Source organism: Mustela nivalis (assembly GCF_964662115.1).
Source record: "Mustela nivalis genome assembly, chromosome: 11".
Lineage (NCBI taxonomy): Eukaryota > Metazoa > Chordata > Mammalia > Carnivora > Mustelidae > Mustela > Mustela nivalis.
Genome location: NC_139030.1, coordinates 76,438,669 through 76,452,269, shown reverse-complemented (window position 1 = coordinate 76,452,269; position 13,601 = coordinate 76,438,669). Strand labels below are relative to the sequence as shown.

General features: G+C 45.7%; 1 protein-coding gene across 1 annotated transcript in view; it reads left to right on the top strand.

Annotated features, from left to right (window-relative positions):
• The window catches only part of FBXO36 (F-box protein 36), a 91,640-nt gene extending 83,400 nt beyond the window's left edge, over window positions 1-8,240 (top strand). Inside the window, exon 4 of the mRNA XM_082690864.1 lies at window positions 7,733-8,240. Coding sequence (XP_082546990.1) covers window positions 7,733-7,921 — 189 coding nt within the window. The 3' untranslated portion in view covers window positions 7,922-8,240. The remainder of the gene's footprint in view (window positions 1-7,732) is intronic.
• Window positions 8,241-13,601: the final 5,361 nt, after the last annotated feature.

Genomic DNA, 13,601 nt, shown 5'->3' with positions numbered 1-13,601 from the left:
CTGAGGGTTTCATGCTTTACCAAATGAACTAGTCTAAATGACCATCCTTTACTGGAGGTTAGGCATTCCTATTTTGGGAAGAGTTAAAATGTTCCTTCTTCTTCTTCTTCTTTTTTAAAGATTTTATTTACTTGAGAAGGAGTGAGCAAGATAGAGAACGAGAGAGCCCAAGCCAGGGGAGAGGCTAAGGGAAAGGGAGAAGCAGACTCCCTGCTGAACAGGGAGCCCAATGCAGGACTCAGTTTGGGACTCCAGGATCGTGACCTGACTGAGCCTCCCAGGTGTCCCAAAATGCCCCTTCTTTTATGAAATAATGGCCGTAAAACCTGATCATTTTAACAAATTATCCAAACTTGGAAAAATTTTAAAAGTTAGCCATATTATTTTGGTTCTTAATTTTTGTTTTATTGGATTTCCAAAAATGTCACTGGTCTTATGACGTCCTAAATTCCCAAAGCCACTAGTCTACTCTCAACCTCCTCATCTTCTTTTCCTCCTCTGCCATGCCTCAGAAATATAACTAAATGTCCCCAGCCTCGTTCACAGTAACCCCTTCGTTGTCACGCGTAAAGGGCCTGTTTAGGCCTTCTACTCCCTGACCCATCTTTGTTTTCAGGATTCTCTGCTGACTTTTCTCCTCGCCATATCTCATGCACTGGGAAGGCTCTTTTGGGCTTTTGGCATTTGCTTATACTGTTCCCTTCCCTAGGAATGTCCTGCTTCCGACCCACCTCTCTTAACTCCCACTCTCTGCTCTTGCTCTCATTCTATGTTTACCCAGCAGTGGAGTCTCCATAGATGAGTTCCTGAAAGCCTGGATGTTGGGTGGTTGTATTTCTCAGGGTGAACAACAAAGAGGAATCCTCTGGGAGCTTTGTTAAGATGAGCACACCCTCGAAAGGTGAATCTCGTGTCATGGGATACGAGAAAGGCAGCCGAGGGCCAGCTCTGTAATTGACCCAAAGTCCTGCCAGGTAATCTGCCAGGAGGGAACCTGTTTTGGCCCAGGAAGCACCAGGCCTTGATCCTAACCCTTTCCAGCAAACTACAGCAGAGTAGACCCGAAAGAACTCAGAAGTTAGATGAAAGGGTAAAGCCCAGACACGGCAGGACGATGACGGTGATTGGCATGTAAATATACTCATCTTGGTCATGACTCAGGGACAGCTGCAGACTCCCTATGACTGTGGTTCCCATGTCTGGCCAAGTAGACGAAGCACCTGGGGAGCAGGTGAAAATAGAGATGGGGAGCCCACACCCTGGTCGGTGGGCGGGTCTGAGTCGGAGCCAGCATCTGTGTGTTTGCTTGTGTTTACAGCAACCCAATTCTGAATCCAGTCCAAGAATTTGATATTAAAATGGCACAGATAAAAGGTTTCACGAGACTGTGAGAAAGGTGGGAAGTTTGGGGGTGGAGGTGGTGGGGTGTTTTCCTAGCTTCGCTGTGTACAGGTATGGGGAGGTGTTTAAATCGAACGAAGACAGATAGCTGGGTTCTGTTCCCTGGTCAGCCACTCCCCACCAGGAGTCTTGGACAGCACTTTTTTTTTTTTTTTTTTAAAGATTATTTATTTATTTGAGGGAGAGAGAACACAGACGAAGAGGGAGAGGGAGAAACAGACTCCTCAGCAGGGAGCCCGATGCGGGGCTTGATCCTAGGACCCCGAAGATCATGACCTGAGCCGAAGGCGGACGCCCACCCTACTGAGCCACCCAGGCGCCCCACCCTTATTCTTACAGACCCTTAATTCCTCCATTTGTAAAAGGAGGGGTCTTATCTAGATAAGCCCTCGGATCCCCTTCAACTTTTAGATAGCATCATGTATGTTAGGTTCATGCACCACCACCAGGGGGAGCTAAATCCACGATTAGCTGTGCCTTGGCTCACAGTCCCAGGAACCATAGCCAGGACGCATACCTCGTGTTTCTCAGCCTGGCATCTACCAAGCAAAGAGCCCCAGGGTTTGGACATCTTAAATGGGGGCATTATGTAGACCAATTTATAATATAAAACAAACTGTAAGCTCCCTTTTGAGAATTCTTTTCTTTCCCTCCAAATCTCATAGTTCTTTTCAATAATTCTTCATTATATGAGGCACACTGATATCCTGAGATGTATCGTGCTGGTAAGGGGTAGTCATCTACCTTGGTGTTAAGAGTTCAAATCTTTTATAGGAGGATCAGAAGATCCATTAATTTTTAAATATTAAGACATTTTCTAAGAGTTTCCCTTTGTTGCTTATATTTAGAATATGTTGTGATCTGAATAGAGAAATTAGACCTTGAAGGACTGTTGAAGGGCTAAGATAACAGTGATTTAACCAATATCAGAATGCTTGGGGGGCTGACAATATCAGAAGATTCAGTGTTGCTGTGTCCCGGTAACCTTTATGTGAATGTGTAATACTTTATGCTTTGATATTTATGCAGAAAGGATCTTAAGTTCTTTTTTTTTTTTTTTTTTTAAGGATCTTAAGTTCTTATGCCTTCTTTTACTATTCATTTCTATTTGTAATTCTTTCTTTTCCCTTATTAGAGTACTTTTAGAGTAGCATAAAAATATAGAAAAGTATAAAAGTAAAAAGTCCTGGCTGATTTCTGCTTAAAATGGAATGTAATGGTATCCCGAAATAGATAGGACATTGACGTGTCTCCCCCTCCCTAGAAGGAAGTTAGAATGCAGGAGAGCAAGGCAGGACAGAGCCCAGGCCAGGCTCTGGGTAGTGCTAGTGAGAATGCTTGGTTGCCAGGGGCTAGGGGTGGGGAGAGGAGTAAGTGTCCCCTACAAGCCAGGTGGGCTGAAATGGTGGCCCATAATAGGAGGACAGAAATCAGGGGCATCCACTGTTCCCCTTTAGATCGCTCTTGAATGCTGGGGTGGGTTCCAATCCTAATACTCAGGGCGGGGTGCGTCTTGTGAGGGACAGGTAGAAATGGCGGTAGTAACAGGCAGAGCAGGGCTGTGTCCAGGGCCGGAGCTGTCAGCAGGTCCGCTGTGTGTGTGTGTGTGTGTGTGTGTGTGTGTGTGTGTGTGTGTTGGGGGAGGAGGCTGCCTGGTAATCGTTCAGGCCTTCCTCCCAGAGATAAGGGAGGCAGCTGGGCTTCCCCATGACCCAGTGTTTGGGGCATCAACCCTTCGATGTTGCACTATTCATACTAGTCTGAGCCCACAGGTTAGATGGTAAAGGCTACTGCTTTCCTCATGTCCAGCTGGCCAGAGCCGGTTGCTCAGGGGACCATATGGGACAGGAGATGCTGCCGTCTTGTGCTGTACAAACCGGCTGTCCAGAACGGAGCCGCACACACATCAAGATGCATCTACCCGCAGGCAGGATCGAAACAGTGTGCTGTCTTGAACACAGGGCCCTGCTTCCCCATCTTCAGCAACAAGAGGCCTTCATTCTTTCACTTCTCTTTTTCCGTGTTTCTTGGGACCATATTTTTTGAACGTGTCTGGCATTAAAAACCGACTCAGAACCAAAGACGACATTATACATAAAATACCTTTTGTCTTAGAAACTGAGTTTCTTACTCTGCTTTACCCTCCAAGATGTCTCTGTTACACCCTCTTCTCTCTCCTGAAGTCCCCTGCTTCCTCACTCTTAGTTGATATTGTGGCCTCTTATTTCATGGAGGAATTGGAAGGAGTCACCAGAGAATTGCCCTGCTGTCCCTTCCCCTCATCCCTCTGTCCATCAACTCTGTAAACTTCCTGTCCCACGTGAGAAGTTCTCCTCCTTATTACCCAAGGCCACATTTCCACCTGTGCGTTTCAGCTCCTCTGCTCAGCCACTTTGCGCATGCAGCTGTCGCTGTCACTAGTCCTACCCTCACTACTGGGTCATTTCCATCAGCACATTAAAAAAAAAAAAATGCCTTGACCTGATTCCCTATTCTGCTCTTCAAGCAAAATTCCCTCAAAAGAGTGACCATAGGGACGCCTGGGTGGCTCAGTTGGTTAAGCCACTGCCTTCGGCTCAGGTCATGATCCCAGCGTCCTGGGGTCGAGTCCCACATTGGGCTCCTTGCTCAGTGGGAGCCTGCTTCTCCATCTGCCTCTGCCTGCCACTCTGTCTTTCATGTGCTCGCTCTCTCTCTCTTTCTCTCTGACAAATAAATAAATAAAATCTTAAAAAAAAAAAAGAGTGACCATAATTGCTATATCCACTTTGTCTTCTCCTGTCCCTTCCTGGATCCACTCTAGCCAGGCTTTCAGTCCCCACTCTGCCATGGGAACCTCTTGTCAAGGTTACCATTTGCCCACGATATTACAAAAACACCAGTCAGTTGTAAATTCCTGTCTTTTCAGCAGCCTTGAGACACTGGATTGCTGTCCGGGTTTTCTTCCTTATTCTCAGACTCCCTTGTTGGAAACTGCTTTTCTGACTGCTTTCATGTTGGAATGTCCTAGAGCTCTTTCCTGGGCATTTTCTCTCTCTACAGTCACACCTATGTGATAGCATCTAATCCCAGGGCTGTATTATTATTGTTTTTTAAAGATTTATTTACCCCCTGCTGAGCAGAGAGCCTGATACAGGGATCAATCCCAGGACCCTGAGATCATGACCTGAGCCTAAAGCAGAGGCTTAACCCACTGAGCCACCCAGGCGCCCCGAGGGCTTTAAATAGTATTTACACACTGATAATTTCCAAACGTGTGTTTCTAGGCCAGGTTGTCTCCTTGAACTTCTGACTTTTTAAAATTAAATTAAATTAAATTAAATTATTTGATATATAGAGAGAGACAGCGAGGGAGGGAACATAAGCAGGGGGAGTGGGAGAGGGAGAAGCAGGCTCCCCACCTGTGCTCCTACCTGAGCAGGGAGCCCAAAGCAGGGCTTGATCCCAGGACCCTGAAATCATGACCTGAGCCAAAGGCAGATGCTTAACCATTGAGCTACCCAGGCACCCCTGAACTCCTTACTTTTAAGTCTAATTGCATGCTCAGCACTTCCACCTAGAAGGAGTATAGACATGCCAAAACCAGACCTCTGACATCTCCCCCAACCCCTGCCCCCTGCCACATACCTACAGACCAATTCTGCTTCTCCCACAGTCTTATTTTCTCAGTCACTGGCAACACCATCCACCCAGCTGCTCAAGCCAAACAGCTCATTGTTAATTCTTCTCTTTGTTCTCACCTCTCATCTAATTCATTCATAAGTCTATGAGCTCCACCTTCAAAACAGATCTACAGTCCAGCCATCTCTCACCTCCTCCCTTGCCACCACCCTGTCGCACGCCATCCTCCTGTCTTCCTGGACTTTCCAGTAAGCACACCATAGTGGACTTGCTTTCCCCTGATGGGCAGGACAGTACACCTTCTTCATTTTGCATCTGGATCCCGTTAGTTCTCTGGCTGTGGTCTTAGACCACAGAGCTGTTGATCTTGGCGCTGTCCTATGGGCTGATGATGATGTTGATGACATTGATGATGTCATCCCGATAAGCAGGAGGTAGCCTATACCACAGATGCTCTGGCAACATATGCGCACGCCAACAGGGTAGAGATGAGGCCTGCCATCTCAATAAATTAAACCCAAGACCCGTGCCTTAGAGTTACTTGCTACCATAAGAAAGCAGCCACAGTTCCTTGTGGACGTTTTTTAAGTTTTCAAGGTACGTATGCAATTTGAGTGTGCTTTTCCACATAGCTGAAAGCCGCCAGTCGTTAAGTGGGGCCCAGCTGCTGGTCTGGATCGTGTTGTAAGCAGCCGTGTGCCCTGTGCCTCTCACGAACCCGCAGAGTCAATGATGCTTCAAGGGTCTGCAGCCTCCATGGCAGGGGCCTGTCTGGGTCCTTGCTGACACCTGGGCACGCCTCCAGAGGGAAAGGACAGCTAGTACCCCAGGGCCTTAGAGTCAAGACCAGAATTTGTTTTTAGGAAAGTTTCTGTTTTTTGAAAAACAACTCTTGGATTTCTCCTGGTTAAACGCTACTGTTCCGGCTAGACGGTCAACGTCTTGAAGAGAACCAGATTTGGAGATTTGTGGTGATTCCTAGGGAAGGGGTATTTGGATGGACTTCTCAGCGTAAGCCGGAGGATAAAGATATCTGTGTCCCATGGGACTGCTCAGCAAAAGGCACTAATGCAGAGAAGGTTTTCAGTAATTCGGTGGGTCAAATGCTCTGCTCTTTGAAAGGCAGTGCGTTTCCCCAGGCACCCTCCTGTTTGCTGGGTTCAGGAACAAAATGGCCCCTGGCAAGGATGGGTCAGTAACACCCAGACTTCATCACGGAGGAAGCAGCAGTTTGTCCTTCCCGGATCCTGGCCCCATTCTAGATACGGATCTGCCTTCCTTGCCCGCCATGGTTCTCCTGCAACATTGTGTGTAAGTTGACTGAATGCCTTCCTTTCTTTCACTGTACCCCATACGAGATTGCTTCGGATTAGTAGTAAATAATTTATGAAATAAATTGGCATACATAAATAAATAAATGTGGCCATGAACACAAAATTTCTTGCCCTTAGCGTATGTGCCATCCGTTATCAATCTTTGAAGGGCCCACCGGCTTCCTGCTTTTCTTTGCCTCCTTGTAAGAGACGTCTTTGTGGAGGTTCGGACAGCTGGGCCATGTCTGAGAGGGGGTCGAGCAGAAGGGAAGTGCCCAGGCCAATGTGCTCTGACACTATTGTATTGGTTAAAGGTACCCTGGGCTTTTCATTGCTCGCCCACCATGCCTAGAGCTTTCCACTTCTGGATTTTCCAGAAATGGAACCGCTGAATGGAACTGATGAAAAGGGAAATCAGGGGGCGCCTGGCTAGCGCAGTCAGTTCAGCGACCTGCTCTTGGTTTCAGCTTTCCTGATTTCAGGGTTGAGAGTTCAAGTCCCATGTGGAGCCTACTTTAAAAAAAAAAAAAATAGTAGTCATGAAATAAAATGGAGGCAAGCCCAGCAGGAGTTAACAATGCTCCTGCCTGAGAAGGTACTGCAGCCCTGGGAGGAAGGTCGGTTACACCGTTGTCAGCCTCTGTTAGGTGGTTCGTTGGAAATGAACAATATAATGTTGTATATATAAATTAACTGTATAATGTTGTAAAGGGGGCGCCTGGGTGATTCAGTTGGTTAAGCATCTGCCTTCAGCTCAGGTCATGATCTCAGGATCCTGGGATGGAGTCCCACATCCAGCTCCTTGTTCAGTGGGGAGCCTGCTTCTCCCTCTGCCTACTGCTCCCCCTACTTGTGCTCTCTCTCTCTCTCTCTCTGACAAATAAATAATTAAATAAAAAAAGGCAATATCTTATATGTACTATTTATAGCTATCTTGCATTTTTATTCGTTTTTTTTTAAGATTTTTATTTATTTATTTGACAGAGATCACAAGTAGGCAGAGAGGCAGGCAGAGAGAGAGAGAGGAGGAAGCAGGCTCCCTGCTGAACAGAGAGCCCGATGCAGGACTCGTTCCCAGGACCCTGAGATCATGACCTGAGCTGAAGGCAGAGGTTTAACCCACTGAGCCACCCAGGCGCCCACAGTTTTACTCTTAAATGAGATCATGACTTGGTTTATTCCATGAATCAAATATCGCTTCGTCCTTCAGGCATTCGTGCACTTGTCTTTCCTCCAAGAGGAGAGGAAGGAGATGGGAACCGTGTCTGGTGCGCCTTCGTGCCCACGTCACATCTCCTCCAGTATCTCACAGACGACAGGAATTGGAGGGATTCTGTGAGTGAGTGAGTTGTCCTTATCCTGTGTCTGACATAACCTCTGGCTCTTCCCGCCCACAGCTATGCACATCGGACAAACTGTGGGAGAACATAGTGAAGTCCGCCTGCGACATCATCACCCCGGACATGCGCGCCCTGGCCGAGGACGTGGGCTGGAGACAGATGTTCTTCACCAATAAGCTGCAGCTCCAGCGACAGCTTCGCAAGAGGAAACACAGACAAGGAAGCCAGAGAGACAGTCAATTTTAGGGACACATTTTCTTACCTGCAGCGGGGGTGGGGGTCGAGGCCTCGCGGTAGTTCCCTTTTGTGTCCAAATCTCTTCTGTTTCCTTCGACTAAGAACTCGGATTTGAATTTACTGCTTCAAGGAGCCATAGGGAAAGCCTCCTGGGTTTGCAAACACAGGCCACCCAACCTGACGAGGCAGGGCCTTGCCTGAACCACAGTCCCCCTCTAGGAGGGTCCAATTCGTGGCCCCCACAAAGGGCTGTGGGACAGAAAGCCGAGACACCTGTAAGAAAAGAGGCTTCTGCTGCACAGAAACAAACAATAAATGATTACTCGCAGGTTTTTACTACATATCTGTTTTTCTGAGGCATTTGGAAGGATTTTTGCCTGATAGAGGTGGCTCGGCGTCCCCATGGGCAACGGGGCGGGGCAGGGGCCGCAGGAGTCCGGGGGGCACAGCTGCCTCCCCAGCTCTCTTCTCCTCCATTTGAACTCAGGGCCCTGTCATGTGGCCCCTGGGTGCCAGGCTTTGTCCCTGCTTGTGGACAGCCTGGGATCTGGTCCTCCCTCTAGGAATGTGAACAGCTACGCCTTCTACCCTGGGGATTTTTAAGATCACAAGCTGTGAGTAACTGAGTGAAAACCCAAGTATCCTTTGTGATCTGTTAACCTGGAAGAGGGGGTAAAAACAGTACCATTTGAGAGGAGGAAACTCTATATCCCTGAGATGGGTAATTTGCAAATTGTTTTCTTCCTGTGCTTTCTAGAGGATGAAGAATTCCCCCACCCCAACCCCCACTCCCATCACACTCAAAGCAGCGATTTATCTGATGACTCCTCTTACGCTACAGAAAAACGTAGCTGTCAACCTCCCATCACTTTATGAACAGTTACCATTTCTACTTTCCTGCAATTTGCACTTCAGTGCCTGGAAGAAATAATACATGACCCCCTGCATCCCAAGCAGGGGAATTTTCTGTGATGCCCTGAGCATCCACAGGTGCTGATCTCCCCACTCAAGTCCTCCTGAACGGCTCGGGGCCACGACTTTAGTGCTGGGTTCTTTTTTTCCTTTTTGCTGACCCTGTGTTCGGACCCAACCAGGTTTTAACCCCTCATCCCTTAAAACTCACCCCCCTTAAAACTCACTCATAGATTTCCAGCAACATCTGTGAAAGTGAGCACAGTCTGCTTCCTGGTAGCTGAGGAGCCTGTCAGCGTTGTTCTGGATTTAGTCCAAGCACAGAGTGAAGGTTTGACTGGTGAGAGAGCCGGGCTGCCCTCGCCTCCCAGGAGGGCCTCCGCCGGGGTGATGCAGGGGAGAGGCTGGTAGGCTGGAAGCACGCGCTCCTGCACAGGTCCTGCAGCCTTGTTTCTCCCCGAAGTCCCTGACTTCACTCAGGGCGGGAACATGGCTAGACACCACGTGTGCGCCAGGACCGTGTGTATGCGCAGTTGGTGCGCAACACGACTGCATAAATAGCCCCAGCTCCTTCGCAACATTGACGCAAATATGTCAGCGGCTGAAGCATTTCGTATGTTGTGTTTAATCAACTGAGACTGAAAGCTTATGGGCAGGCACGCGTTCTAGAGTCAGCATGAATCAGCAGGAGCACAAACAAGGCGTTTGAAAACACTTACTACCTACGGAAAATATAACAATAGATGCTAACGGTAAATAACAATGAAAAATGAGTTACTGATACGTTGGCTATTGCTGGTAACAGTTAAAATAACACAGGTTATTAGATTATTCCCGTGATTATTAGCCCTAGTAATTTGGATGTCTTATAACCCAATTATATTTTTTGGTCAAAACAAGCAAAAAAACCAACTAACCAACGAATACCACCAACCTAAAATCCTGCAGGGGCCTGGTACCCTCAGCCCTTGAAACACTTTGCCCCTCTTCCCACTCATTTTCCATGTTAGATCCCACGTGGCAATCCCATCAGCTGGAAATAGATAGCTATGGTGTTGTCTCTCTGCCCCCACGGACAGCTTTCATGTGGACGAATTACACTGCTCTGTGCCTGACATACCATTTCACAGCGAAATGCCACAGCACTTTATAACCTTGTCCTCTCCTATCTTTTAAGTCAGAAGTGTTTCTACTTTGCTCTCATTTCCCATTGTAATAGTAAAAGCAAAATGCTGATATCTTCTGATAATTTATATGGTTAGTGTTATAAGACCACCTTCTTAAGAGCAAGTGTGAAAATTTATAAACAAAAAAATAAATATATTTTACTTAATATCAAGTTCCATTATTGTTTTTTTCTTTTCTTTTGTTTTTTTGTTTTTTTTTTTTTTTTCTTTTTCTGAAGAGGTTAGCATAGCAGGTGCATTCAACCCCAGTTATAGGGAATCCAAAATGTTGTGCACTGAGTCAACTCAAGGTTTTTTTTTTTTTTTAAGATTTTATTTATTTATTTGACACAGAGAGAGATCACAAGTAGGCAAAGAGGCAGGCAGAGGAAGGGGGAAGCAGGCTCCCTGCTGAGCAGAAAACCTGATGCTGGGCTCGATCCCAGGACCTGCAGCTCCTGCAGGACCTAAGCCAAAGACAGAGACTTAACCCACTGAGCCACCCAAGCGGCACTTGACTCAAGAGTTTAGACTGAGATTATGAATTTTTAAGAAGATTTTATTTATTTATTGAGAGAGAGAGAGAAAGAAAGCAGGGGGAGGAGAAGATGGAGAGGGACAAGCAGACTCTGTGCTAAGTGTGGAGCCCAGTGTGGGGCTTGGTTCCACGACCATGAGATCATGACCTGATCCATAATCAACAGTCAGTTGTTGACCCGACTAAGCCACCCAGGCGCCCAACACTGAGATTTTGATTGGAGTGAAGGTTGGGAAGTGGGATAGGGACAACTCACTAGCTGCCACTTATCATTGTTTTCGCAGCTGCTTCTGTCCAAAACAGTCACCAGCCCTCATTAATTACCCCAGACTGACTCCCAAGATGCCAAGACTAATACAGAACAACCTTACTAAAAACATAAACATTTACACGGCATAGTTTTTTGCTCTGAGCTTTGGTGGGATGACATTTATCTCAGTTTGTGTTAAGATAATATACTGTGGGAGAATATCCAAGTTTTTCAACCCTGAACAGTTGGTTTCAAATGACAAAGAGTGCCTTCAATTAGATGTTTAAAATGCTACGTAGGGGCACCTGGGTGGCTCAGTGGGTTAAAGCCTCTGCCATCGGCTCAGGTCATGATCCCAGGGTCCTGGGATTGAGCCCCGCATTGGGCTCTTTGCTTGGCAGGGAGCCTGCTTCCTCTTCTCTCTCTCTGCCTGTCTCTCTCCCTATTTGTGATCTCTCTCTGTCAAATAAATAAATAAAAATAAAAATAAAAAAACCTCAACGTTGCGTAGATAAGCTACCACCACATGAAAGAAAAACATACCCCAGTAGTTAGGAACATAATGCCATGTACCGGGTCACTTTACAAAGGAAAACTGATATCTTAGCTTTACATATTTATTGTTTTGAAGTGAAATAGCAGGGGTTTGTCCTCCTAACGTGGAACCCTCAGGGCCTGGAGCCACAGAGAGCCCCCACGTTTCCTGTTCCCAGATCTGTGTTCCTCCCATGTAGATCTCCATTCAGAAAAGAAAATTTTCATTGTGAAATTTGTTCTGCACATCCGGTCAGTCTTACAGCCATAGATTCATGGGCACAGATGGAGTTGGAATAAACTTAGAAAGAGTGAAGATAATAATAAGAAGAATAAGGTAACAGCTTCTATTTGTTGAGTGTCTATCAGGTGCCAAGAAACAGGAGTAACCAACTTCATTCTTACAACAACCCTTGAAGGTAAGTGATTATTTATTATTTCTGTCTCATAGATCAGACATCTCTAAGCTATGGCATAGGCCTAATTGGACCAGCCACCTGTGTCTATGGAATAACGTTTTATTGGCACACAGTCTATGTATTATCTATGGCCACCTTCACAGGACAATGGCAGTATTAGGTAATCACAATACAGACTGTATGGCCTGCAGAACTGAAGTTCTTCTCAAAGAGGACAATTTACCCAAGATTTCATGACAAATAAGTGGTAAAGCTAAGGTTTAAATCTATACTGAAAGTCTGTGTTCTTTTTTTTTTTTAAGATTTTTTTTTTAAATTTTATTTATTTGACAGACAGAGATCACAAGTAGGCAGAGAGGCAGGCAGAGAGAAGGGGGGAAGCAGGCTCCTCACCAAGCAGAGAGCCCGACGCGGGGCTCGACCCCAGAACACTGAGATCATGACCTGAGCCGAAGGCAGAGGTTTAACCACTGAGCCACCCAGGCGCCCCGAAAGTCTGTGTTCTTAACCACAAGTGCCACATACCATATATATATATATATATATATATATATATATATACCACATCTTCTTTATCCATTCATCTATCAGTGGACACTTGAGCTGCTTCCATAATTTGGTTATTGTAAATAATGTTGCAATAAACATTGGGGGCCATGTATCCCTTAAAATTAGTGTTTTTGTGTTCTTTGGATAAATACCCAGTGGTGTGATTACTGGATCTTAGATTAGATCTATTTTTAAATTTTGAGGCCCCTCCATACTGTTTTCCCCTGTGGCTGCACCAGTTTGCACTCCCACCAACTATGCACCACGATGCCTTTTCCTCCACATCCTCACCAACACTTGTTGTTCTCGTGTTGTTGATTTTAGCCATTCTGACAGTTGTGGAGTGATAGCTCATTGTAGTCTTGATTTGCATTTTTCTGGTGAGGAGTGATATTGAGATATGAAGAGCATGTCTTCATGCGCATAAAGACATCATGTGTCTGTTGGCCATCTGAATGTCTTTGTAGAAATGTCTGTTTATGCCATCCACCCATTTTTTCTTTGGATTACCTGTTGTGTGTGTGTGTGTGTGTGTGTGTGTGTGTTGAGTTGTATAAATTCTTTATATATTTAGAATACCATTTAGAATATATCTGGAATACCAACCCCTTATTGGATATATTGTTGGCAAATATCTTCTCTCATTCAGTTTAGTTTTGTTGGTTGTTTCCTTTGCTTACAGAACCTTTTTATTTTAATGTAGTCTTAATAGTTTATTTTTGCTTTTATTTCTCTTGCCTCAGAGGACATATTTAGAAAAATGTTGCTACATCTGATGTCAGAGAAATTTCTGCCTGTGCCCTCTTCCAGAACTTTTATGGTTTCAGGTCTCACATTTAGGTCTTTTTTTTTTTTTTAAGATTTTGTTCATTTATTTGACAGAGATCACAAGTAGGCAGAGAAAGGCAGCAGAGAGAGAGAGAGAGAGAGGGAAGCAGGCTTCCTTCTGAGCAAATAGTCCGATGCGGGGCTCGATCCCAGAACCCTGAGATCATGACCTGAGCTGAAGGCAGAGGCTTAACCCACTGAGCCACCCAGGTGCCCACATTTAGGTGTCTCTAATTCATTTTGAGTTTATGTCTGTGTGTGGTGTAAGAAAGTGGTTCAGTTTTACTCTTTTGCATGTAGCTGTCCAGTTTTCCCAACACCATTTGTTGAAGAGACTGTTTTTTTTCATTTCATATTCTTGCCTCCTTTATCAAAGATAAATTGACCATATAATTGTAGGTTTATTTCTAGGCTTTCTATCCTGTTCTGTTTATCTGTGTGTCTATTTTTTGTGCCAGTACCAATCTATTTTGATTATTATAGCTTTGTGATA